General features: G+C 36.6%; 1 protein-coding gene and 1 long non-coding RNA gene across 5 annotated transcripts in view; one reads left to right on the plus strand and one right to left on the minus strand.

Moving 5' to 3' along the window:
• LOC147496786 (vacuolar protein sorting-associated protein, putative (DUF1162)) overlaps window positions 1–26248 on the minus strand; it is a 42435-nt gene extending 16187 nt beyond the window's left edge. The window contains exons 1-17 of one of the 4 annotated variants that reach the window (XR_015194888.1): window positions 25858–26248; window positions 23560–25790; window positions 22523–22637; window positions 20353–21207; window positions 19831–20158; window positions 19268–19755; window positions 18224–18350; window positions 17999–18123; window positions 15658–16322; window positions 15217–15334; window positions 13561–13677; window positions 12654–12748; window positions 8528–8676; window positions 3091–3146; window positions 2794–3007; window positions 463–888; window positions 116–390 (exon numbers count right to left, since the gene is read on the minus strand). Coding sequence is in view for 2 of the 4 variants with exons in the window: in XM_086559665.1 (XP_086415791.1) it covers window positions 116–390; window positions 463–888; window positions 2794–3007; window positions 3091–3146; window positions 8528–8676; window positions 12654–12748; window positions 13561–13677; window positions 15217–15334; window positions 15658–16322; window positions 17999–18123; window positions 18224–18350; window positions 19268–19755; window positions 19831–20158; window positions 20353–21207; window positions 22523–22637; window positions 23560–25790; window positions 25858–26178 (6705 nt within the window). In the remaining 2 variants the exon portion in view is untranslated. Of the gene's footprint in view, window positions 1–115; window positions 391–462; window positions 889–2793; window positions 3008–3090; window positions 3147–8527; window positions 8677–12653; window positions 12749–13560; window positions 13678–15216; window positions 15335–15657; window positions 16323–17998; window positions 18124–18223; window positions 18351–19267; window positions 19756–19830; window positions 20159–20352; window positions 21208–22522; window positions 22638–23559; window positions 25791–25857 lie in introns of those variants that run through there. The other 3 variants (XR_015194887.1, XM_086559665.1, XM_086559666.1) reach the window with 3 other exon arrangements.
• Window positions 9815–10310, plus strand: LOC147496787 (uncharacterized). The gene is made up of 2 exons (XR_015194890.1): window positions 9815–9941; window positions 10231–10310. It is a non-coding gene; the product is annotated as an uncharacterized LOC147496787 (long non-coding RNA).
• Window positions 26249–27255: the final 1007 nt, after the last annotated feature.

Consider the following 27255-nt stretch of genomic DNA (forward strand, 5'->3'; position numbering starts at 1 on the left):
AATCATAATTACTAAAGAATGATGTTTGGCAAATGTGTCCCAACGAATAAGCGCACTTCTTATTGCATAGGTGTAAAAGTGTGTAAGAAAGATGGAATGAAAAACAAAAAGCAACCTCCAAAATGCCTCTTTCACCGCGTGACAATCTTAAGGAGGCAAAGTACTTCCCACCACCAAAATCCAAATGTATATCCAAATAGTTAACGCTTCCCTTCTTCTGCAACTTCTTGACCCAATCACCACTATTCACAGCTTTGCAACTTGAATGAAATTCAGTTAATGTAACAGTGAAGTATATCATAGCAGGATTTGCATACAAAAAAACACTTGATCCACATGCAATAGTTGCCTCCTTGCCAATGTTAGAACAGCCATCTGCAATGGATAGATCTGCAGAAAAAACAAGGTTATAAGCAAAACAGTATTTCACAAGTACAGTTCCAAAACAGTTACTACCATCACCTGGACGAGTTTCAGTCAGAAGCACATGTATCTCTGATTGCAAATGATTAGAGACCTGAACAGTAGGAAGGAAAAAGATTTCTCTTTGCTCTTGCAATGCAACTGGTGTTGTCCGAGTTTCAGGTGAACCTCTGAAATCATCTGATGGTACAACAGGAACATCTTTTCCAATGCTCTGAACTAGAAAATGTAAATCGGTATAATGTGCACCTTCAACATTTAGGGGGCAGTGTACGGTGCTGAAGGAATATTTCACAGATTCAACACTTAAAGCTCGCCTGAATCTGTAACTCAATTTATCAAATATTCCAGAGAGACAAACTGCTTTTCCACCTTTAAGATCTTCTGACCACTGTGCTGAAATTGGTTCTCCTAAGTTTCCAGAGTACTCTGTAATTTGTGGTCTACAAGACAATAAAAAATTACCTGCAAAAGGATGTCCAACCACAATAAACCATCAGAGCAACATAACAGAACGACCAGAACAATGAAAGTCTATTATTTCCACCATAACAAGAAGCACATGGCGCACATAAATGAGTGCCAGACTAAGTTTTAAATTTCATACTAAAGAAGCATCTCTAACAACTGAAAAACAAAGGGAAAAGTGTGATTCAATAGACAAAGTCAAAGAAATCACAAAGCAAGTGCTTGGATAAGTTTGTTTTAGAAGTGAAAGACATATAATAGGGCTACATTAAAATATATATATATATATATCTTACTAAAGAAGCAAAGTATTGCTAAATGAATCACAAAGCGGAGGCATGTAATGATCACGTAGATATCATCCCCACTTAGCCACCCAAGCCCAAAGTTTTAGGGGTGTGGTGGTTTCTCAAAAGGCATATACACAAGTGGTGGATAGTTTATATATATCCAGGAATTTATCAGCTTCCAATCCGATGTGGGAACAAACTCCCATGGTCCGTCACCACAATTGGAGCACGCCCTCCTCTACTCTGATACCAAACTTACCACATACTACCACGCCGATATTGTCCGCAGTAAGCCATCCAAAGAACCAGGCCTAAAGGTTGGTCTATCCATGCGTGCAGCTTTTTTCTCAAAAGGCCTCAACAGAAATAAGTGGTAGATAATCATTATTTATTTAGGACCCAAGCCTACTACCTATCCCGTAGTAAGACTAAACCTCCATAGGCTATCACAGCACTCCTACAAATTGGGATATCTGTAAGAGACTTGTAGACACAGTTTTCTTTCATAATGATAAAGCCTTTATAAATTTTAAAGCAATCTCAAAATTTTAAACATTCGTATTTGAATTCTTGCTCTAATAATATTAAAATCTCAAGTTTCAATCCTTAAGGGGTTATACCAACACTAGTATATGTACATCAAACAGCAAGAAGTAAAAACTAAAAATCATTATATGAGTTTAATTGAACTATACCCTTCACGCTACTTTTATTGATATCATTATTTTTGTTATTATCATTATTATTAGTATTGTTATTACAATTTAATTTTATTATTTATCAGTACCCTCCACGTAATATGGAACTCACACACGCTCACAAACATCCAAATCCATCCATTTCCTTTTTAAGGATTCTAGATTTCTTGATAAGAACACCATAAAACCACAAGCTTAATTGAGTAATTCTGTTCAGGACTTGAAACATAAAAGGTTGAAGCTTTTCATGTGCTTTGCGAGTATGGTCAAAGACAAGCTTCTTATGTCAAAGTTATCTTCGAAAATAATTTAACAGGTTTGGACGAGTTCCAGGCAGAATTGAGGGTTCCTGCCCGGTTGTGGTCCACCGTGGAACAAGCATCACCATAAAACATATCATGAGTCAGGCGCTAAAAAACGGTACTGTAAGATGCTTCCCCCGTGTGAAAAAGTTCAAGTAGAGACCAATCCGAGGTGCCACACGGGAGGGGAGAAATATTTTACAAGTCTAAATTCTCTTCAAAGGGATCACCTGTTTTTCCAATTAGAAACTGCCCATCAAGAAGATGATCACACATATTACAACATGTCTAAACTAGGCCCACATAAAAATTGGGGACGATAAACAAAAGTTACTCCTTGATGAGCCAACTGGTCCTACTCAAGTCTTAACCTAGGAAAGTGCAAGGTCAGAAGTAATGATGACCATAAGCAATAACAACCTAAAAGGCAAATAGTCAAGCTGGAGACTTAAAACAATTCAGTGTTTCATGCGTAAACTCTATCTCAATAAATATATATTAAAGTCTGAGATAGCATATTTTGGGGAATGGCATAGGCAGTAAACCCTAAGCATTTAGTATGAAAAGTATGGAGAAAAAATCAAATCAAACCCATCTAAGATTGACACTTACCAAGAATAAAAGACATCAATGCCTTCTTTGATCCTCCATATAAATTTATAGCATCCAGTGCTGCCATAGAATCATCAATTGTATCCCCACTCCTCAGCAAAACCGAAGCAGATTCAGCTTCCTTTCGTTGAGGGCGCCAAAAACGTATCTCCATAGAGAATCCAGTCTCATTGTGTATCCTCAACAAAGGAGAAACTACAACTGACAAACCATCCTACAATATACCAAATGAAGTATGTCAATAGTAGAAGCATCTGACAGGCATAAAAGGAGAGGGGCATTTGTTTTTTTGGATACCTCAGTTTTTCTTGACACATCAACCACAACAAATGGCCCAGGGGAGGTTCGTGAATCTGGTCAAGGATGATAAAGTAAATATAAGACTCGCTGAAAATCTAGTACCAAAGATCAACTTATCACGATGATCTTCTCCTTGCAACTTGACTACACTTAATTGGCAAAGCTAAGAATGCTACAAAATAGGATAAAAGTGTAGGAAAGCACATAAAACGGGGTGTGTGCAAAAAACCGAATGAGCCAACTAAACAATATAGCTCTCTTCAGTTCGGTTCTCGGTTTTTAAAATTTTAAACTGCTGTAATCTGAACCAGTATTAAGTTAAGTTTTTTTTATAATCTTTAATAATAACCATGGATTTCAAGATCTAATTCGATCTACAGAAAACAAAATAAACCCTACACTATGAGTTAAGTTTCCCACTCTCCTCTCATCTGGCCGTTTTCTCCTCTCTCCATCTCTATTCAACACTAGTATATTACTGACAATCCTTTTTCTCTCTATTTCTTCTATCCCTTTTCTTTTTTCTATCTCACATTCTCTCTGTTTTTATTCGGAATATGGAAAATGGAACGTGGGAAGGTTGAAAGGAGAAAGTCAAATTGTAGAGATCTATATCTCTTCTTCAGAAATCAGTAGTAAAATTTGATCTTTTTGCAAATTCCTTTGATGGATATACCTATCTTCTTGAAATCAATTTAAAATTCTACTATTTGCTGTTAATTCTTTTGATTTATATATACAATTGCATGGAACCGAAAACCGACACAACCAACCCGAAATATCAATTCACTGCTATGGTCTCGGTTTGGTTCGGTTCTTCGTTCTCTAAAACCGATTGCTTCCAATACAAACCATAATTTTGACCACCCAAATTAGGTTAGTGTTCCCCTACTTTTCCTTGGTTACCACTCCAATTTTGCAACCTCAAAAAGCAAAAGGCGAGAAATTTGATTCATGGCATCAATCATTCAATTATCAGAACTAGGTGTATGAACAAAGGAAAATTATGCAGTATCACTATGAATGGTGGTTCAACAAATCATTTAGTTGCCCAAGAGATGGTCGACAAATTGCAATTGACAACTAATCCGCATCCTAACCCGTTTACCATTCAATGGTTTAAATCTGGAAATCTAATACAGACAGATAGACAGTGTTAGGTGCCGTTTGATATAGGTCCTCATCATAAGGACAAAGTTTGGTGTGCCATCGTTGCAACCTATTTTGGCTTCTTATTCTGGTGTTTCCCACGAACCAGAAGATGGTGGTCTTCCTCCTCTCAAACATATTCAACACTCCATTAATTTCATTCATGGAGCTTCCATAACAAATCTCCCTCATTATAGAACGATCCCTAACATGCAAAGTTACAGTGTCAGGTTTCTAAGTTAAGTCAGAAAGGTTTGTTCCCCTTGTGCAGTCCCTGCATTGTTGACACCAAAGAATGATGGGTTTTGGCGAATGTGTGTAGAAAGTAGAGCATAAATAAGTTTACTATTAAGTATCGCTTTCCTATTCCGCGGTTAGAAGACTTATTGGATTCTTTACAGGTTCGACCTCAAGAGCGGGTATTATCAGGTAAGGATGTGGCAATGCTGTGAGTGGAAGATGGCAAACTAAAGATGGGTTGTACAGAATGGTTAGTGATGCCCTTTGATCTGTCTAATGCTCCCTTTACTTAATGCTCCCTTTACTTTAAGGTAATTCATAATTGATATCCTTCGTCCGTATCTTGGTAAGTTTGTTGTTGTCTATTTTGATGACATACTTATTTACAGTAATACAAATGAGCATTTGCAGCATATTCAGACTATTATGGAGGTTCTCCAAGTGCATAAATTATACTTGCAGTTAAAAAAATGTTCTCTCATGGTTTTGTCTGTTGATTTTCTTGGCTATGTTGTTTCTGATGATGGTATTCAAGTTGACGATTCCAAAATTCAGGCAATTGTTGATTAGCCTATTCCTTCTTCAATTTCTCATGTCTTACGCTTTCATGGGTTGGCCAGCTTTTATAGACACTTTATCCATGGCTTCAGTAGCGCCTATCACGGTGTTACTGAAAGACAATTTTTCAGTGGGCTGATGAAGCAGACACTGCTTTTCGACTTATTGAGAAATTGACTACTGCACCAGTTCTAGCTCTGCCGGATTTTTCCAAACTTTTCAAAGTGACTTGTGATGCTTGTAGATCAAGTGTTTGGGCAGCCCTTAGCCAGAATGGCCGACCCAGTGGTCTTTTACATTCAGAAGTTGTATGGACCTTCTAGCCACTGTTCCACTTATGATGTCGAGTCGTATGCTGTGGTACAGGCTTTACGCCATTGCCCATTGGTGACATTACCTTCTTTATAGGGAATTTGTTTGCAAGCCAGACCATAAGGCTTTGCGTTATTTGAACAATCAGGTCAAAATCAATGATCAACAAGCGAAGTGGTTTGCTTATCTCCAGGGTTAGAATTTTCTATTGAAGCATCAACCTGGTACTGATAATAAAATTCCTAATGCATTAAGCCGATGTGATCACATTCTCGTTTCTCTTCATACTATCATATTTGGCTTTGAGGAACTCAAAGGAGTATATTCCATAGATTATTTCTTTGGTCCTATTTTCCAGTCTTGTGGTGCTAATGCTGATATGTCTGGGGAGTATGTTTTACAGGACGACTTTCCCTTTAAGGATCCCAATTGTGTATTCCGGATTCATCATCTTTTCAAGACAAATTTATTGTAGAGTTCCATTCTGGAGATTATCTAGTCATGTGGGTGTATTGCGATCTCTACCTGCGAGAGATACTTTGGCCTTCAAAGATCCAAGGCATCATAAGCGAAGGCGATGTGGCATGATTCCAATTCTTTTATTTGTTACTACTATAGTTGTCAAACAGCAAAAGTTATGAAAACTAATGCCGGTTTGTATCATTACCTATTCCAAAGCGACCTTGTTTTGATGTTTCTATGGATTTTGTCCTGGGTTTGCCAAAAACATCCATGGGATTTGACTGTTTTCATGGTGGTTGATCGCTTTTCAAAGATGGCTCATTTTCTGCTTTGTAAAAAAAACTTCAGATGCTAGTGATGTCACCTCTTTGTATCTCAAGGATATTGTGTGCTTACATGGAATTCCACGTAGCATTACTTCTGACAGAGATGTCCACTTCACCAGTCACTTTTGGCAAACCCTTTGAAAATTATTGAAGTGTTCTTTGAAGTCTCCCACTGCCTTTCACCCCAGACAGATGGACAAATAAAAGTTGTTAACCGTAGCTTAGGTGATGTACTCCGTTGCAACATTGGAGGTGATGAACCAAAGACATGGGATTTTTCTCAGACTGAGTTCGCATATAACAACTCTATCAATAGGTCTACAGGCAAGTCGCTATTTCAGATTGTTCAGGGTATTTCTCCTAAAGGCTTGTCGATTTTGCACCTATACCGTCTACCACTCATATTAGCACTGAAGCTGATGACTTTGCTATTCGTATCAAGGCCATTTATGATATTGTTCGTCAACATTTAACTCAAGTATACAAGTACAAGGTTGATATCCGTTGAAGACAACAACTGTTTGAAGTAGGTGATTTTGGTTATGGTTTATCTTAGGAAGGAATGTCATGTTGACAACGACAACAACTGTTTGAAGTAGGTGATTTAGATATGGTTTATCTTAGGAAGGAACGTCATATTGACAAAGCCAATAAATTGCAGATGCGCCATTTTGGTCCTTTTTTTATCATTCGTAAATGTGGAGATAATGCATATCAAGTTGACCTTCCTCCTGAACTGTGTATGCATAATACTATCAATGTTAGTGAGCTCGACCCTTTTGTTGATGACCATGTCCCTCTCATTCCACTGCCTGTCCATCGTTATGGTCCTCCTATTGCTACAGATCGCATTGAAGCTGTTTTAGATATGACTAAGTCATCCCAAACTTTGACTTCTCTGAATCATTCTTTATTAAGTGGGCAAATCGTTCTTTTCTTCTTGATAATTCTTGGATTTCCAGTGCTATTCTTTAGCAGATAGATTCTACATTTTATTAGCATTATATTGATTATATCTCGAGGACGAACTTTTCAACCTAGATGATGCGGATTGCAGAGCATACAGAGCAAGATGTAAATCATGCCAACCCATAGCCTTTTTCTTATGGTCTCTTTCTTTAAAATGTTTGGAAGTTACTTTACTTATTTGCACTTTTTAGTTAGTACAAATAAAAGCTTGTAATTGGGGGTTTTCAGTTAGTTGATGTTTTTATGTAATTGAAAGATTAACCAAAAGAGAGACTTTTAGGGTTTTGATTGGTTATAATTGAAGTGTGGATTTTGATACCATTTTTGCTTCCGCCAATTGTTAATTTACATTAAAATGTCCCCAGGTTGCTTGCTATATATAGATGTGTAAGAGAAGGCCGAAACTAATTAAGGCCCTATATCCGTTTCTCTTCTTCTCCAGATTATCGCTTTCTTCTCTCTTATTAAATAATAAATAAATGAAAAGTACTTTGTTTTTACCTTGTAATCCTAAAAAGTAAGAATCTTAAACAGAAACATCAAGGAATCAACAGAGGTGACATAAATGCATCTCAAAATAAACAAAATGTACACTCAAAACTACTACAACTAAAAATGTCTATTACAAGTTGAAATGATCTCATCCTGAGTTGACACATCCACTAGCCATTCAGACACTAAGAATAAGTATTCAAACATCAGTATAGGCAACCCCAGGTCTGATGTCCATATTTTTCATGAATTGTTCACATTTTTTTAACATGATTACGAAGGAAAATGTTGCCATAGTAACTTTTTCTTACAAAACAAAGTCATATACTATCTAATTAACAGCGAAAGCACTGAAAACACCAATTGAAGACCACGTTGTGATCAGTTCTAGGAGTTTGGTGTTTGGGCAATATTTAACAGCTTTTTCTGCATGTGTTGATCAATCATTTAAAGACAACTCGATGTCAGCCTATAAGGCACAACTTAGAGAAAATATACAAATTCAGACTGTAAATATGATAAATAAATTCGTGACAATTAGTGGACCTGTTGAGGTGTTTAGATTAGTCCCACATGGGATGTTTAAAGTCGTGCAATATAGTTTAGATGTTCTTGGGCCTCTCCACTCATCACCAATTGGTTTTGAGTTGGATGCATAATGTTTAAGATGGTATCAGTGCAGGTTATTGTGTTTGGCCCAAAGGGCCCCTTTACTGCACGTAACCCAAGTATGTTGTCCCTGTGTTGGGCTCAAGTAGTGTCATACATGAGGGGGAATGTTGAGATGCTTAGCTTAGTACAACATGGGATGTTTAAAGTCTTGCAGTATAGTTTAAAACTTGTTCTTGAGCCTCTCTAGTCATCACCAATTGGTTAATTGGTTTTGAGTTGGATGCCCAGCTGTTTACGATAAGTAGAAAAGTTACCTAGTAATGATATCACACGTGTTCTCCATGCAAGTACTTGAGCATTCAAAAGAGAAATACGGATAGGAGAAGTTGTAAATTCTCCAAGTGCCACAAGCTGGACCGATAAAAATGGTGAATTTTCCAGGTGATTTGCAGATGGTACAGGGCTGCCACAAAAAATTCAAAGGTTAATAATTTCAAGCTTTAATCAACAGGAAATAAATCAAGGTAACTTACTCAAAATTGTCACAATTAGGAATGGATAGTATGACATGTGCCACTGTAACAGGTTAATGCAAACAATTATTTTTAGCTTTCACTGAAGACGTGTCGCACTCGAGTTTTGAAATGTTTTTGTTCCATGTATATTGTTGCATCTTTCTTCAAATAATTATTCTCTCTCGAGTCTCAACAGAAAAACGTAAGATATATATATATATATATATATATATATATATATATACCCCGGCTCTTAAACGGACGTCCGTTTAGGGACTTGTTATATAGTGTCTTGTGCAACTTATATAATGTCGTGCACAACTTATATAGTGTCATATATAAGCATAAATTAAAAAGTTAATAAGTGTAAATTAAAAAAGTTGTTCAAGACACTATATAAGTTGTTCACGACACTATATAAGCTGTTCAAGACATAAGTCCGTAAACAGACTAGTCCGTTTAAGAGCCAGGCTGTATGTATATATATATATATATATATATATATATATATATATATATATATATATATATATATATACTAGTGTCATGCACGTGCTTCGCACGTTTGAAATAACACCATATTAGTGGGACCCCCAGTTGGTGATGATTTATACTTTTTTTTAGTTCCATATTTATCCTTCTATTTCAACTATTATTACTATATATTATAGAGGCTACTATTGGTATTTAAAAAATACATGGGGGCAAAATAGTAAGGTTGAAGAGATTTAGAGTTACAAAAAAAAAAAAAAATTACTGTTGCGGGATTGTAGATAAGAGTCGTGATTTTTATAATAGTTTATATATATATATATATATAGTCCGGCTCTCTGAAGGACGTCCATAAACGAACTTCACATAAAAATTGAAATATCGCCGAAATATACTCTCACCAACATTAGTGCTCGGAACTCAAAACCCCAAACTATAATTCTCACTCTCTCTCCTACCACCCTCTTTCTCTTTCGCTCTCCTGTTTCCCTCTCTCTTTCTCATAACTTCTGTCGTGTTTCTCTTTCTCATCTCGTCGCTATATGTTAATTCCTTTTGAAATCGAAATCGGTACCCAAGTTTCCAATTCTTTTGATTTCTAAAACCTCAATTCATTTTTTCCTTTTATTAGTTTCTAACTTGACAAACCATATGGGGATACAAAAATAGATGTTAGTGCGACAACAAAAGACAAGAACTTTTAGGAAGTTTAATTTTAGAGGTGTTAATTTGGATGTGTTACTTTATGTTAAATTCATTTGTTAGTGCGATTGGATCGGAAATGCTATTTATAAGATTTTTTGTGCTTATTTTGAAGTCCCTATCCATATCTCTGACATCTGTGAATTTCAATTTAATGACTCTTGCTTGTTCAGCTTTTCGATTTTTAATATATTATTATAAGATGGCTTATAATGAAAAGTATTATCATTATTTGTTTTATGTCTTCAAACTTTATGATCTCTGAACGGTTTGTTCTACTCTAGTAATTTGATTTACACTTACTGTAGGTGAAATCTGTTTTCTTAGATGGTTTGCCAGCTAGCTAGGACGAAGTGCAAGTGCAGAAGCAGTTCCAGAAATATGGTGAAATTGAACATGTGCAACTTGCTCGCAATATGCCTTCTACCAAGCGGAGGGATTTTGGGTGTGTATATTTTAGAACTCAAGAGGGAACATAATGTGCACCTGTCGAGTTGTGGGAGTTTTGAAGTTGAAGTATGAAAATCAACTATACATCATTGGGATGCAAGCCTCGCCACCACTGAGACCTACAACTTCAACCTGGCTTTTCTCCAAGAGCTAAACTGCTTTCACGTTCAGCAAGGCAAAACGGAGTTCCATCTACTTAAAAACAGTTCACCATCAGTAGCTGGAAAATCTTAGCCTGATAGTCTCAAGCCTAGAAGCTAAGCCCTTGTTGGATAAAGATCAGTGAAGAGCAACTATTTGATTCACGGGCCTTTGTGTTATTTCTTGAAATTCGAAGGATAATAGATTCTCTATTGAAACTAATAATAGTCACTACTCACTAAATGTGAATCTAGTATTAACTTGAAACAACTTCATGCCTTTTCATGGTTCGTTCTTATATAAGATAAGTGATCATGTATTTTTTTTCTTCATTAGGATTACTTCTTGTTATTAGATATTAGATATTGATTCCATCTGAATGAGTTGACCCAACGCCAATACTCAATGCATCCTAAATGGCAGCATCAGAAACCTCTTTCAACCAGAAGTTTGTTCAATGATTCGTTGGTGAATAAAAAGCTGCTCACTCCCTCCATTCCTTTTCGTGTTTCTTTTTCCCCTTCAATCTCTCAGACTTACATTACCCTTTTTTTTCCAATGCTCATTGATCCTGGTAGTACTGTAGTAGACTTTCACACATTAAGTGCAGAGCTAAAATTGCTTCCTTTTTACCATTTTAAGTTCCTGAATCGACATAGACTCTTGTCCAAGAACAACAACTGTCTCTTTGTTCTAAAATTTCAGGGATAGTCATATGATCAGTATGGAGAAGGCTATTGTCTTCTCCCTTTCTACTCGAGAAAGTGATACATTATCACTTATCAGTAAAAATCATTGCTTTGTGTGGCACTGATTTCGAAAAAGAGAAAGAGGAAAACATGAGAGATAGAGAGAGAGAGTGGTAGGTAGGAGAGAGATCAGAAGAGTGCTCTCACGAAAAATGATAAGGGAGAAAAAATAGGAGCGAGGAGGTTTGGGGTTTTTTAAAACCTTCGTGAATATATTTCGTGATATTCCAATTTTTTAGTTGAGTCCGTATTACGGATGTCCGTCTGTGTGGAGCTGGTCATATATATATATATATATATATATATATATATATATATATATATAGAGAGAGAGAGAGAGAGAGTGGTAGGTAAGAGAGAGATCAGAAGAGTGCTCTCACGAAAGATGATAAGGGAGAGAAAATAGGAGCGAGGAGGTTTGGGGTTTTTTAAAACCTTCGTGAATATATATATATATATATATATATATATATATATATATATATATATTTTTTTTTTTTTTTTTTTTTTTTTTTTAGAAACGTAAAATAAGCAAGCATATTTATCTAAAAGGTACATATGTAATTCACATTGTAGTCACAAGCTACGAAGCTGAAAAAATTAAAGCTTAACAATATAACTCGTACCAAAACTAAAAGAAATGGACTTTGAGACCTTTATACAGGTTATACTGGGGCACATGTGGGCTATGGTCCTTTTAGGCTATAGCGTGTCTGGCGGTCAAACCATATAAAGGCACTTAGAGTAGGGAGTTGAGTAAATACATAGACACGATCCAGTGGGCCATGTCTTAATTACATATTTAAAACTATAAAGATATTATAGAGACATTAGTGGGTTAACAAGTATACCCATAAGGTATTGATGTCAAACCCAAAATCCAAGGAGCCTTAACCCAAACCCATTAATAATGGGTGGGTCTCGTGTCGGGTTGGCGGGCACCGAGTTAAATTGCCACCCCTACTTAAAAATAGATACCTATAACATACATAAAGAATCTCCTTTTTACCTATGTTACATGGTCACGCCATATTTAAAACAGATTTCTGCGCAGTTCGCTCAACAGCTCATGCTTTTGAAAATATATTGCAATCAACAAACGATGGCCAATACATGACATACTGTCTTCTAATAACCTTCCCTCGAACCCCAAAAAATTAAAAAAATGAGCACTTTGAGTTCATACATCTGCTGCCACAATTATTCCCTTCTACAATTCAATGAATCCTCAAAGAAACCCGTGATTTCATTAAGCAGCAAGTTTAGTGCACATTTGAATTGCTTGAGAAGGGAAGATGATATGAACCATTTAAATGTTCTTGTTTCTTTTATAGTCCAAAACAAAAGGAGTGCATAGGGAAGTAACAATACATACACCAGGAAGGACATACCTCATGAAAATTGAAGTTGATTGCTTTCCAGCTACTGTTGCATTTTGGTGATCAGAGAAACAACAGAGAAGGCTTAAGCTCGATTGGTTTTCAATCTGTTACCAGAATGATAAATTATATAACCCATATGTTAAAAGGAATATTTGTCAAGTTAAACTGACTTCAAAATATATTAGGAGAAAAAAGGCATGTCTAAAACAAAAACAAAAATAATATAATAAAATAAAAAATAAATAAATAACAGTGGATAACGATGAGTCGAAGCGGAAACAAACAATACTCTCGAGTCCAGGAGGAATAATGAACACCTTGCTAAACAGCAAGGGAAGATGCAACAGAAAATTATTGCCAATTCTAGAATACCAATAGTGAAAGCTAAGCAAAATTATTGGTCAAGCTAAACAAATGGTTTTTGTCATATGGAGTAAAAATATTTAATACCCCAAGGATTCTTCCTTGACAAAATGCTTGACAGGCGATCAGCTCAAAGGGGTGAAAGATGTGCCTGAAGTTAGGTTTCACCGGTTAGGAACTGCTCAAGAATTGGTTTCTGTGTGATTGACCAGAACTTACATAATATGGATGCCTTTTCAAGAAACTGCCACACCTCTCCTGGAGGTGATTAAGCGGGGATAGGAGGTATAAGAACCAAGGACAGTCATTCTAAAAATGGTACCAAATGAATCACCTAGGCTCACACGTTGTGTCTAGGGTAAGAGTAAAATGCCTAGGCTCGCATTCAGCCACTAGGCTCAACCCTGCTTTTTAAGTGTGCGTAGGACTGCATAGCACTCATGTGGTGTCTGTATCACAAAACATAACTTCAACTAAGCATAAAAGGGCTCATTTACATGGCAGAAAAAAATGATTATAAATTTATTAAATAAACAACATTGAAATGTAGAACCTTGCAACAATTAGTGAAGATTGATGAGCTTCTAATTGCAAAAGGACCGGCTATTCCCAATTTTCCAACCACAAAGAGAAGCACATCCAACGAAAGCTCGTTAAGAGAAACATCCACCTGTCAAAACGCCAAAAGAGTTCTTAAGGAATTGTGACTCTATAATTATCTTTTTTCTTTTTCTTTTTTTTTTGGGGGATAGGGGGCCCTACATCATTGTAGAAAGACAAAATTCAAACTAGGTTTTGACTCTTTCCATCCTACTCATTTGTTTGCACAACTCCCTATTACAAACTTAAAAGAAATGGAACCATGTACAGTTTTGGTTTGGATGCCAAAGTTCCAAGTGCTGAAACCTAGAATTGATATTCGGTTACAACTTCAAGATGAAGCTAGGTGCAAATGGGAGAAACCAGAAGAACACTTCTTTACTCTAAATACAGATGGCACTTTGCAAGGTAGGAATGGTGGATGGGCAGCAGTAATTCGAGACCATATGGGGAAAGTTATAGCAGCTGCAAATGGTAAATATGAGTTCAATTCAATAGCTAACATTGAATTGCATGGTTTAGAACAAGGTGTTAAGCTATCAACCAGCAAACAGATCAAGAAATTACATGCACAGACAGACTCATCAAATATGGTTTCATTTATGAATCTCCCAACCCTTTGTTCACTTTGCAAAAGGGTGGATGAAAGTATTGGTCACCTTCTTCTCAATTGTCCACTTGCGAGCGATGTTAACAAGAAGCCAATAAATTGGCTGATAGCTTAGCTTCTAATGTACCCAGCCCCACTTATGTGGAAATCACCCCTAGCTCTTTTTCTGAGGATGTTAGGAAAATTGTATTTGATGATGCCAATGGCAAGATGTACTTGAGAATGTAACAAGCTTTTTATTATTAATGAAAAGGAGTAAGGGATGTCTTTAACAACCCTGCTTGCCGATCAAAAAAAAACCTAGTACATACCAAGCTTTGCAAACGAAAAACATGTATTATGTCTGTACTTGTGTATTGATCTTCTTATGAAACGGTCTTCACCAAAAACCCTTATAAACAACTGTTAAGGAATGTTGTGAGGGCTATCAAAATAACTTAACCGCATACACATAACATGTGATCAGGTTATCGCAACACTAGTTCCACAGCCCTTCTTAAGAACCACATAGTAATCATAGAGCTGAGGTACATGAAGATGGTCTATCCCACCATGGAGAACATCCCACAAACACTAATTCCATAACCATATTAAAAGGTAAATAAATGAATAAATAAAAATAGAAGATACAGAAACAAACTCATTCCAACCCTTCTAAAGTTCAACTTCGACCTCATAAACAGAGGACTTTCAGCAACGAATTAATTAATCGACTGAGACATGATTCAGATCAAATGAACGAGTCAAAGCATGAGTTCTACAAATTTGATAACTCATAGGCATCCCATGTTTTACAAAGTTTAAAGGTATCATGCACAGTGCTTGAGAAGAAATATTGCAATAAGCCACAGCCAATAACAAATCTAAATACTACTGTATATTATATGCCAGCCTGCTATGGTGTGTTGTGATATGTGTCTCATCCTACACCTAAGCAGATCCCTCAAAATAGCTATCTTTTCACAAAACTATATGTATTTTGACAAATCAAGCCCTTACCTGTTTCACTCTGAAGTAAAGATGAACAGGGACTCCCTTTGAAACAGTTACTGAACTCGGGTATTCAAACCTAAAGTGGTAGAATATATACATTTCAACAGGATGAACAAGCTCTCTCCTGCAACCAACAGAGAAGAAGAACAAGAAGACATGTTTATTACTCGTTGTTCCATAGGAGTCTGAACAAATATAATGAAAAAAGGTTCAGAGAACAAAAAAAGGGAAAGAACAACCTAGACACTATGTAGAGTTTCAATAAGTTACTCACATAATGCTGTACAAGAAGAAGACATTAAGTAGATCTAATATGTATTTTGGCTTCCTTACAAAAAATCATCAAACTTTACGAGATTTTACAGTTAGTATAACGTCTTTTCGTTTGATTAATGTTAAGGCAGTAACAAAAGGCAGATACATTATTAACTATGACTGATTGCTCACCACAGACTTCCCTGAGCATCGTAGTAATACATTGCAGCAGCCAATGTGCTTATAAGCCTGGCTTTAGAGGATAAAACTTGTACAATAAGCTCGATATCATCAATACACGCCTGAAGGAGTGGGAACTTGTCATTTGAATCTGGGAGTTTATGAATGATCGTCAGAGTAACCTTCTCAAAACTAATGTTTACATAAGGGAGATTGCTAGCCTGCTCGGAGGTTAGGTCTACATCCTCTTGTACTGGATTTTGCACATCTGGGTAATAGCTTCCTTCCAAGCGGGTATCCAGTCTTAAAACATCATGTATGAATGAAAAATTTGGAAACAATTTCACCTTGAATGAATTTCCAGGCTTCTTGACAAACTCCGGAACCCCATCAATGAAAGCAACACCACAGTCACACTTTTTGTTCACGAGGTAAAATGTACTTTCAGATGAATGTCTATAACATTCAAAGTCATCATCAGCCCCATTACTTTCATGCTTACAAGCAAGTGTCCTCCAAAGGGCACAGCTATTATCACCTGTGCTGGAGATGTCAACAAAATCTGATCCTGAATGGTGGTTCAAACATAGTGGTGCCCCTGAGTCGCTCTTAGCATGTAATGATATTATGGTAAACCACGAAACAGATGAACCCCATCTTTTCTTTAAATATTTTACCTAAAGAACATACAGCATTTGGATTTTAAAAAGAAATGTCTATGTTAGTCATCAAAACAAATACCTTGGTAGACACTCAATAAGACGCTAGCACAAAGAAGAACAAACATATGTCAGAGAGAATTAAACAACCATCTAATAATAGAAATACATTTTGCACAATAATAGCTAGTTAATAATTGAATTTCAATCAGTATTCGGTAGTTAAAGAAGAACAAAGACATTCTAGAAAGATAATATCATCTTATGCTTTAAAAAAACTGATCAGTTGATGAGTTTAGACAATTGATAGATGAGTCACAATGAATGAAATAATCAATAACTACCAGTAAGCTATACACCGGTATGCATGCTAAAAAAAACTTCATAGTTTGAAAAAGCTTTAGAACCGAGTTGTCCCAAGACATGGTGATCTACTTGTGGACTTCACGAGTCGAGTTGCTGATAGCATTAACTTGGTTGAGAAGGTCAGTAGCTTGAAAGCCGACAAGGTAATTTACCAAGAGCAGAATGTGCTTAAAATGCATTTCAACTTGGGTGGACACAAGAGGTAGGCTAGTGTAAAACATCATGAGGTGGGTAAATGAAATAAATTTGTTGTGGATGTTCTTATTGTTATACAGGCTAAATAAATCTTGATGGATTGCATGATAGTTGCTTAAATAGATTCTTAACTTTACATTTTTTCGGAAAAAAATTAAAACTTCAATTATCAAAAAATCACCATACGACGCTAGTATGAAGATGGTACCCAGGCATCTGTATCGAAACTAATCCCAACTAGGTCGGCACCCCTTAACACACTTATTCTTGTCGTCTGACCTCATATATAGAGTTATAGACTACAAGCTCCAGCCTATCTAACTTATCATAAGAGAGCCCAACAAATACAAATACATATAGTTCACCCAGATAAACAAGTCATTTCTTATTGCCCAATCAAAAAATTACTTCTTGACACTGAGAATAATTCAACATAATTATCCTATTAAGATAAGCCCCAAAATACCAAAACTGAAACACTTAATATGATTGAAATTGTCTTTCTTGTCCTGCATCAACTATGTTTCATGAGAGAATACTCACCACTAAAAAAAAATAGTAGATCAGGACCACTAGATGCATTATAAGTGGGGAAAACCGAAGAGAGCAATCTATGCCATTGTAGGGGCTGCACCTTCACCAGAGCAGTTTGGGACTACTAATTGGCCAGCTTTAGATGCTGCAACACCTTCAACGATGAACTCTTTGACACATCTTTTTTGGTGTTGCAGCTTGTTTACTCGTATGGCAAAATTTATACATTTACTACGAGCCTTAGGCAGATCTCTATGGTTGGAGAGGAGCCATGGGATCTCTCAAGCTACTTTTTCCTCCATTAAGAAAGTCATATCTAATGTGCCTTTGGTTTGGAGACTGTAAGTCTGAGTTGGCCTCTTCTGTATGCTTATAATACATTTGTCTTTGAGTTCAACCTATCTTAGTGTCATGCCTGGAGGTTGGTACTGTTAAAATTTGTTTTACCATGATATATATACACGCAAAAATAAATTGATCTGTTATGTTTAGATAAAGCCATAAAGGGTAGCGATATCTGTCTTTTCAACTAGATATTTTTACAGAAAGTTCCACCTAAGAAGTATCGGCTGAATGAAATTCGAAGCAATAAGCCATACCCTGAAAAGAGCCCTTTCTCCAACAAGAGAATAGTGATTTGCACCAATAACGGTGTACTTATTTGCTACACCTTCAACTGCAAAATACGTATGTTGGTGAATATCTTGGATGGCAACGACCGCTCCTGCCAAGTCAAGTAATTGTTCAGTCAAGAGCTCTTTACTGTAAAAACTAAAAAAAAAAACTTGTAAATCAATTAGCAAGGAATTACAAGATCCAATTACCATCGGGAATTGTATCTTCAAAAACATTGCCCTGTCCTTGGTCCCTTAACCAATGTCTTTGTTCTGAAGGGCGAGAAGTTTCCCCACTCAAATTACCAGACAAGGGTTGAATAAGAGACAGAAGCATCTGAGACATAAGGGAAAAACAGCATCACATAAAATACTCTCTAAAGATAGATATTAACTCTTTTAAGAAGTACAAAATGCAAAACAGAATAACGTTTTACAAAGAGAAGAGACATAAATTAGACAAAGAAAAGTAGGACGGCAAGTCAAAATTAGAACAAAATCCCAAGCGAGAACTGCGACTCATAATGAAAACATAACAATCCCATATATGTAACTTAATCATAGTGGCATAGTAACAGTATCCAACAAGACCCAAATATTCTTCTTCCCATGATGTAAAAGGTCATACTACAAAACACAAGTACAAAGAAATATACTAAGTCAGTATGCTACTCTACCATCTAACCATAACGTCCACAAAACTTAGACCCCTCACAGCTAGCACATGAGAAACCCGAGCCAAAACATAGTCTTGCATAATGATCAAAGCTTGCAAATTATTCTTCCAAACTACGACTATTCCAAATCCAGCCATATCTTCATAATAAGAATATGAAAAAATGGGAACTCTCTCTCTCTCTCTCTCTCTTATATAATGATGGTTATCATTTACCGGGAGCTGAAGTATTTTACGATTGTGTTTATATGATATCAAACTAGTAGAGTCACTCCCCAAAATGTTTTCTTAACATACAATTTTAAGTGATCAACATTCTAACAAAACAGATTGCAACACCGAAATGTGAACCCATTTTGAGTGTCCTACAAGCACCATATACTACCAAGCCAACCACTATCATACTAGCTCCATATGATAAAGATGAAACAAGACAGTGCAGGTGAGTCAGCTAAATGTAGTATTTTATGAGTGTATGTGACAAACAGCTGTATGAAGTAAAGCACCACTCCAACAAGAAGAATCAAACAGAAGTCATGGAAATTATGCTCAAGGAATGAAATGTGATCATTACATACCTGTATTTCAGACAAAGAAATCGTTAAATCAAGGCCAGAAACAGAACCACTGCCAATCCAATCAATATTCATCCACAGACGACGAACATCATTCGTTGACGCAGCCTTTTCAACTAGAATGGACGCAGCAGCATGTTTCAAAATATAATTTTCCTGGCTGAAATGAGAATGTCCAGTAACATCATTCTCTTCCTTACATTCTTTTTGGGGAACTGGAGAGCTTGAAGAACATGCGTCATTAAGTACTCTTTCTGCGAGCTGGAGTCCAAGAAAAGTATCTCCAGATATAGTGCTCGATGACAATTCATTGTCCAAAACAGGAGAAAAATGGGAAACCTGAATTTCCTTCATATGATCGGGACAGCTTTCATGAAGGTGTTGGGAAAGGATTGTTAGCCGGTTAAGATCAAATAACAACTTTCTTCTTAAACTCATCAACTCAAAGTTTAACTGGAGGTCAGCTTCGAACATAAATTCCCAGACTCCACCTGCAAAAGATGGTAAGTATGATCAGAAGGTTGACTTTATCACATGACGAGAACCATCAAAAGTTATAAAAGTACCACATCCATCGGCAACGACAAGTATAAGAGAAAGCTGAGACAGTGTAAGCCTGAGGGCCTCCAATAGTTGCCATTTGGACGGAGATTGAGTATTGCATGTCCCTATATGTGACAAGGAGGGGGTTGACCATAGAAGGCAGTCGTTACTAGGATGATTACTCCGTCTAACCATATTCTTGAAAGGATCAACTGCTTCAGAATGTCTGCCAGATGAAACGTATTCCCCTGTCGGTAAAATGGAGGAGGCGTTTCTGATCCACAGAATATATGCACTAAAATGATGTATAAACTTAGCTACGGCTGCCATTTCCAGAATAATGAGACCACCCTGATAAAAAAAACAAATTGAGTCGCATTACCGTTAAAGGAAGAGGACTTGAACAAAACCCTTCTCAAGTTGACTAGTTTTCAAAAGAGAGCCTATTCTGATGTGAATGTACTGATTAATTTCCCAGTGATGTTCAAACAAGAAAGATTGATGAAAAAAAATTATAAAACAAACAAAATGAGTGACATTAGCACCTGAATTGTCCATGAGATACTATGATGTTCCCTGCCGATACAAAGTGAAGACAGGAGCTTTGTTTCTTGGTGTGCTCTGATCAGAACATTCTTCAAGGAGTAGTCTGCCATAAGAAGATTACCAAGAGCAACGTTTATTAAAAGTTGATGACCAGAGGGTGGTGGTGGAATATTTGAGGCCACCGATCTCACTTTTTCATTAGAATCACAAGAGTGAATATCAGAACCTTCACGAAAAATAGTTAAAGGACCTTCCGTTCCATCGGAAGTATTACTACCAGAGGTAGAACTATTAATTGCATCACTGGAGCTGGCTGATATAGTGATTGAGCAATTAGAGAGATAAAATTCATCTAAACAACTTGGAGGCTGATGAAGCACATTTATAAGTTCATAAATGTCATGATGTTCTCCCATCTCATTTTGATAATGCGAGATACAAAACTGCAATCCCGACAAACTAATGGATGCTTTTAAATGCCCTTCTTTCCAGAAAATTTGACCTCGTGGATTTTGAACAGCGACCACAATACCATTTTCAGGAACATCGTGTCCAATAAGCATATTAGTACTGGAAGTTCCCTTTCCTTTCTTATAAAGTTCCACTACATTGGCTTTTCTGGAATTATCCATTATGATATCAAGTGGACCAAACTCAAAAGAAGCATCAATGACAAACCGGGTGCACTTAAGAATCAAGAATGCGATCTTTTCATAATCTTGTCTGAGCACATCAGGATCTTTTCCACTAGATGATACAATTTCCCCAGTAGCATATTCAGGATATACATCAGTTATTAGATGATCAATACTCGTAAAAGCATGTGAAAGTGCAGACAATATACATTCAACCACCTGGGAAAAACTTTAAGAAATCAACAAACAGTACGAGATTATAGAGTTGCAGAACTCCAGATATACTATAGAAAATTGACACTTTTTTTTTTTCTTTTCTTTTTAATAAATAAATTATTTGAAAATCGACTCTTTAACACATGAAAACGTGTCTTAAATGTGAAAGACCATATAAATAATTAATGGATAGAACACGGTGGTATCTAAATTAAACTATCTTTTATGGGAAAATGTTGTGAAGTTTCCTATTTCTTCAGACTTACTATAGAACCTCACTTGGCCAGTGCCACATCAGCCTGGGTGACACAGAAACCCTCATGTTGTTTTAGGTGTCCTCGAAGCTGATGGAGGGGAATAAAAGGAAGAGGAGCATATGTTCCTAATGAAGATACTGGTCCTGAGTAAAGGACTCGAAAAACATTACTTAAACTAACAGTCTAACAATTAGGGCAGGGAATGTGTCGGATATGCCAATATCCGAATCTGAAACCCGATCGGGCAACACTAAAATTTGAAAATTTACCCAAAACCTGAACCCGACTGACCGCCGTATCCGACCCAAATATAAAACCGTTATAGAAATGTATCCAAACCCAGCATATTCGGGTCGGGTCATACCCGACCTGATTCCCTGCCCTACTAACAATGAAATCATCCTAGTAAGAGATAAAGATAAAACAAAATCAGTGAGGAATTTTTTTTTTTTTTTTTGCTAAGTAAGTTAAGAATTCTATTAAAGAAAAGGATTATACAAGTACATTAACAGGACATCACTCCCCCTAATCTACTTGGTTCAAGCAAATCGCGTAAAGGTTTGGTAAGGCACCTCCCATTTATGAATCCATGGGGGTTTCTCATTACAAACAATTAACTGATCTTTCTCTAGGTTTGAGGCTTTTTTGGCTATGGCATCCGCCACGGTATTCCCTTCCCTCCATATGTGAGGAATTAGAAATAGAACAGAACATAGAAAATTCTACATATTTCAAATCCTAGAGACGTAGTATATAATGTATAAGGAGCGAAGAAACACACTAGGAAGAAAAAAGACTATCAACAACCTTGTTCTTTGTAAAGCGCATAGTGAAATTAAGCCGGACTAGATAATATCTCAATCCTAACTGAAACATTACGAGTAAAATAGGAAAACCTAAAATCCATCCAAGTTTTTCTTTGCCAGTAAAATTCGTCCATATCAAGATAGCAAAAAAAGTATTAAAATATTTTTGTTTGTAACTGCATCGCCAAGTTAAACCAAACCAGATAATCCTGAATGAAAATTTAATCTAAACACAAATATAACCGACACAATCACCTGAATGAAAATTTGCAATTCGTCCAGATAAGATAAGACAACTGCCCCTGTAGCCATCCCACGGACAGATGTTGACAAATGAGTGAAACTAGTGGTAAATGAATGAGTGTATTCCCTGCAACAGATTCACAATTACTGACGTATTAAGTAAAGAGGGAGGGGGGATGATAGCTTTTTACAGTCAACGGTTCTGTAAACTTCCAAAAAAGTCTTGGAGAAGCTAAAACATATTGCTCGGGTATCTTATAACACCCTAAGACAAGCAACAATAGCTAGCAATTATTTCACCTCAAATATGATAAAACAGCTGAATTATCAAGAAACGAATTGAGCTTTAACCTTATTTCATGCTGCTACTATGAAGAATCAATTATCTGCTTCCTTTGGAAATCCTAGTGAAATGTGGTTGTGTGTGTGTGTGTGTGTGTGTACACCATAAGTATAACTGGTCGTCCAGCTCCTGAAATAACCTATATCTAGAAAATTAAATTAAATAATTAATTAAAAAAAAATTAAATAGAATTCACGTACATCTCAGTTTGACCGGGAATGGGTAATTACTATCTCAAAAAAGACATCGAAACATAAGTCGTAACTTAAAACAATGCCAAAACATATGCAGCGTACAGTGACATGGATGTATGATCACCTAGTAGCATAAATGCATAACTAAGGTCACATTTGAAGATGTGGGTAGGATAGTACAGTAGGGTATGAGAGTCCGTGATAAGACGTCTAATATCCCCTCTTGATAAAGAAAGTACGAAGTCAGCTTCGGTGTAAGAGGTGCAATTCATGGCAAGGATTTGGCATCTTATCCTATGACATGGATTTCACAATACACATTATTACTGAACAATTGTTTGTGATATTCACACCATGACAGACGCTATCGATGAAACCTATGGAGCAAATTTTTGTACTCTGTTACACACGGATTACGATGCGCTAACCCCATTATCAAACACAGTCTAACAAAGAAAAGAACTATATTATTGGTAAACATAAAAAAAGATACCAAAGCTAAGAATGCATACCTGCAAGCCATTGAATGGATCAATACTGACTTTAACCCAATAAGTTGGTACTGCTGATTTTCTTCTAAATCCTCTAAGAAAACAGTTAATCCATTAATTAATACGGAAGAATCAAGAGCCATGCACCCTTGATAAATGTAATTTTCATTCACACCTTTTCCCATATTATTTAGCAACTGAGGCTCATTCGACCCAAAGAGTTTTTTTCCTACCTCGTCTATATCCTCAGAAGGTGATGCCAAACATGCTTTTGAAGTGGGCCAAACAGAAAGTTCAATGTTGTCCAAGTTAAAAACAACGTAAAAGTCCCCATGGCCTTGTGCAACAATATGATTGACATGTTGTTCCTTCGTGTGATGTGACCCATTTTGCAGTGATAATCGAATCTGAGGACCAACAATGGCTATTCCAATTTGCACTTCCCTTTCGGGTATCATTCTAAGCAGAGCCATCTTAACTGCAGATTCATATGACTTCTGGCAAACTTCCCATTTGATTTCTTCAGGTTCCTTGATAAAAGTTGAAGATTCTGAGAGACCCGGCATCCTCTCATAGCTAGCAACCCCATGTGAAAAATGTTGTATCTGCCTAAGCAACAAAACTATTGATACTATAGATGAATGTCCAAGATCAGCATATAATCTTCCCATGGACAAATTACATTTCCAGAGACCTACATCTGCCCTGCCGAGGCATTGATCCATAAGAAAACTTTTAAGCTCAAATAAAAGGAAGGGATTTTCCAAATATTGATCACTATTTCTTTCAAGCCTTTTGCGAATGCTTTTCCAGTTCAACCACAGTTCTTCTAAACAACTTCCTAAACACAAGAAACAAGTATTTCTAACTGAATTATCAGAATCAGTTACAGCTTTCTTCACTGGAAGAGACTTTAAAGCGGGCTCAGCCCATACAATTACCTTCGAATCAACATGCCTTTCTTTGCTCTTTCTTGTAAAAGACTGTTTCGTCTCTTTCCTCAGACTTCTCTCCAAGAATGGAACTATCAAAGAGGAGTTAACTTTGAAATCCCCACAAGACAGAGATAGAGTGTGCCCAATCCTGCCTGCTGTGTAAATCAAGAAGAAAGCATCAAGTGTCACACAAAACGAGATCAAATTCAAGTGAGACATGTCAAAAGGTGACTCAGATGTTTGACCAATACGACGGCAAAGGGCACTTACTGGGTTAACAGTGATGAACACCTTTCTGAAATTGACGCAACAATGGAAATAGTCTTCAGAGACGACTCTTGAGATTCCATCAACTTCCTCATGCCGATTCAAACTAGCCCAGACAACAAGAAATTGAATAACCGAATGATATATGAAACAAAAGGTTCTTGCAATATATGAGAGAATCTTCGAGAAAATGAATTTGTCAAATTTTACATGTCGTTGAGTACTACTCGGAGTACTACTTTGAAATGATGCTCTTTCGCGTGCTACTCGCCGTCCACGGGCAAGAACCTCTACTGGCATATCTTTCTCAATTTCAGAAACCACCTTCCAATGATTTCTAACATCATTTGACAGCTTCTTGTTCATCGACATTCTACTTGAAGATTTTTCAAACATCGTTTCTCCAGGATATCCAAGCAATGATAGCAAAGACTCGTAAGTATGTACATAACGCAGCCATATCCTGGCAATGCCAACTAGCTTACGCAAGGACAACTTGGCGGTCATAGTCAAAGAATCCACTCGGTTTGCAGCTATATTCCATAGCTCCCTACCATTTCTAACATGCTTTGCTTCTTTAGCTATTAATATATCAAATGCTATGACAATCTGAAGATCACTAGGACAAAATGCAATATCAAACTGTGGAACACAAACATCTAGATCAAGAACCCGAAGATCCTTCAATTTAACACAAGTGGAAATCTCTTCCAGATATAAAACACGGTTCGCATACTCTTCCTTCCTCAGCCCAATCTCCAAACCACGAACACTAAAATCCAAAGAACAAAATCTTCTAGGCATCAAAACAGCTCCAACAAAACCTTTCAACAAACAACTGCATTCATCCACAGCATTCAAACTAAGTTCCTTTATCTTCAAAGAAGACGACACATCATCATCGTGCAATTGAAGTTCCAAATTCACATCATGTATTAATAAGTTACAATGTACAAGTAGAAGATTCAACAAAGATGTCATGACCCAACTTCTTGCTGACGTAATACTATTAGTAATAATCTTTTCAATAGCATCATGCAGTAACACACCCTGAAAATAATTATATCCACGTCAAGTCAATAATTTAGTAAGTTAGTGAAATGAATATAAATTTTACCTCTGGATCAAGCACAGAAAGAATCTCCTTCCTCTTCTCACTCTTCTTAATAACTTTATTTGCTCTCAATTTGACATAAACGCCACTAAATTCAAGTGTAAAAGCAGGGAAAGACCAAGGACTGAATCGAAACTTCACATCTGAAATACTAACTTGTTCAAAACAAATACATGAAGAGTTGTTGAGAAGAGAAACATTGAGTTTGAGATTCTTTGTAGTTCCATGTGAACGGAGGAATCCTAGTTTTAGTTCTAAGTCTGCTTCTGATTCTAACCATGGTTGTATTAGTGTAACTAATTTTGATCGAATCATCGAGGACATTTTTTTATTATCAAGGTTTGAGGATTAGTATTGGTTTCATTTGAGATAGGGAGAGACAAATTTTCGAGAGTTTATAAAGATTGTAGAAAACCGGGAACCGCGGGTCGCGGTATTTACACCCGACTTTATTGGCGCCCCTTAATATCTCGCGACATATTCAGGCATAGTTAGTATCTCGCGACAAATTTGTTTATAAGCTCTCAGAAAATATAAGGGCAAAGACTCCTTTCTGGTGAAAACAACCCTCTCGTCATAACTGACTTTTTTTTTTTGCAAATAAAAAAAAAAAAAATATTTGTTACTGTCGGATCCCAATTTGTGTTGGGCAGACTCCCAAAAAAAATAATTATTACAAGTGTGCCATTAGTTTCAAAAAATCAAAAATAATAATAATTATTACAAATATGTCATTGATTCCCAAAAAATTGAATTCGAAACCCCAAACTTAAACAACCCGGCTAGGTCGTTTGGACTAAGTCCCAAACGGTGCCCATGTCGTTTGGGATTTGAACTTTGAAAAAAAAAATTAAAGTTCTGTTTTTTGGGCTCTTAACCGGTGTGGCCGGGTCGTTTAGACTAAGTCCCAAACGGTGTGGCCAAGTCGTTTGGGACTTAGTCCAAAACGACTCTAAATTGCGTCGTTTAAGTTTGGGGTTTCGAATTCAATTTTTTGGGAATCAATGGCATACTTGTAATAATTGTTTTTTTTATTATTTTTTGAAACCAATGACATACTTGTAATAATTGTTTTTTTTGTGAAAGTCCGCCCAACACAAATTGGGGTCCGGCAGTAATAGGACCCAATAAAAAAAGGCGCAAGGCCAACAACCTTCCATGGATTTGTAGTGGCAACTCCTTATTGTAAGTATTATCTTTTCGCGGCAACTTTTTGTTGTGGGTAATTTTTTATATGATTAATGGAGGAGATGCCGATACTTTCGAATTAGTCAAAGAGGTGTCAATCCCATAAAGTGGGGTGTAAATACCGCAACCTATAAAGTCGTGACTTTTATGAGTTTAAGTGAATAACGACTTACATAAAAGTTTTCCAATTCAACGTATTCTATGCCACTCTCT

The sequence above is a fragment of the Coptis chinensis genome, chromosome 5 (genome assembly GCF_015680905.1).
Source record: "Coptis chinensis isolate HL-2020 chromosome 5, ASM1568090v1, whole genome shotgun sequence".
Taxonomy (NCBI): Eukaryota; Viridiplantae; Streptophyta; class Magnoliopsida; order Ranunculales; family Ranunculaceae; genus Coptis; species Coptis chinensis.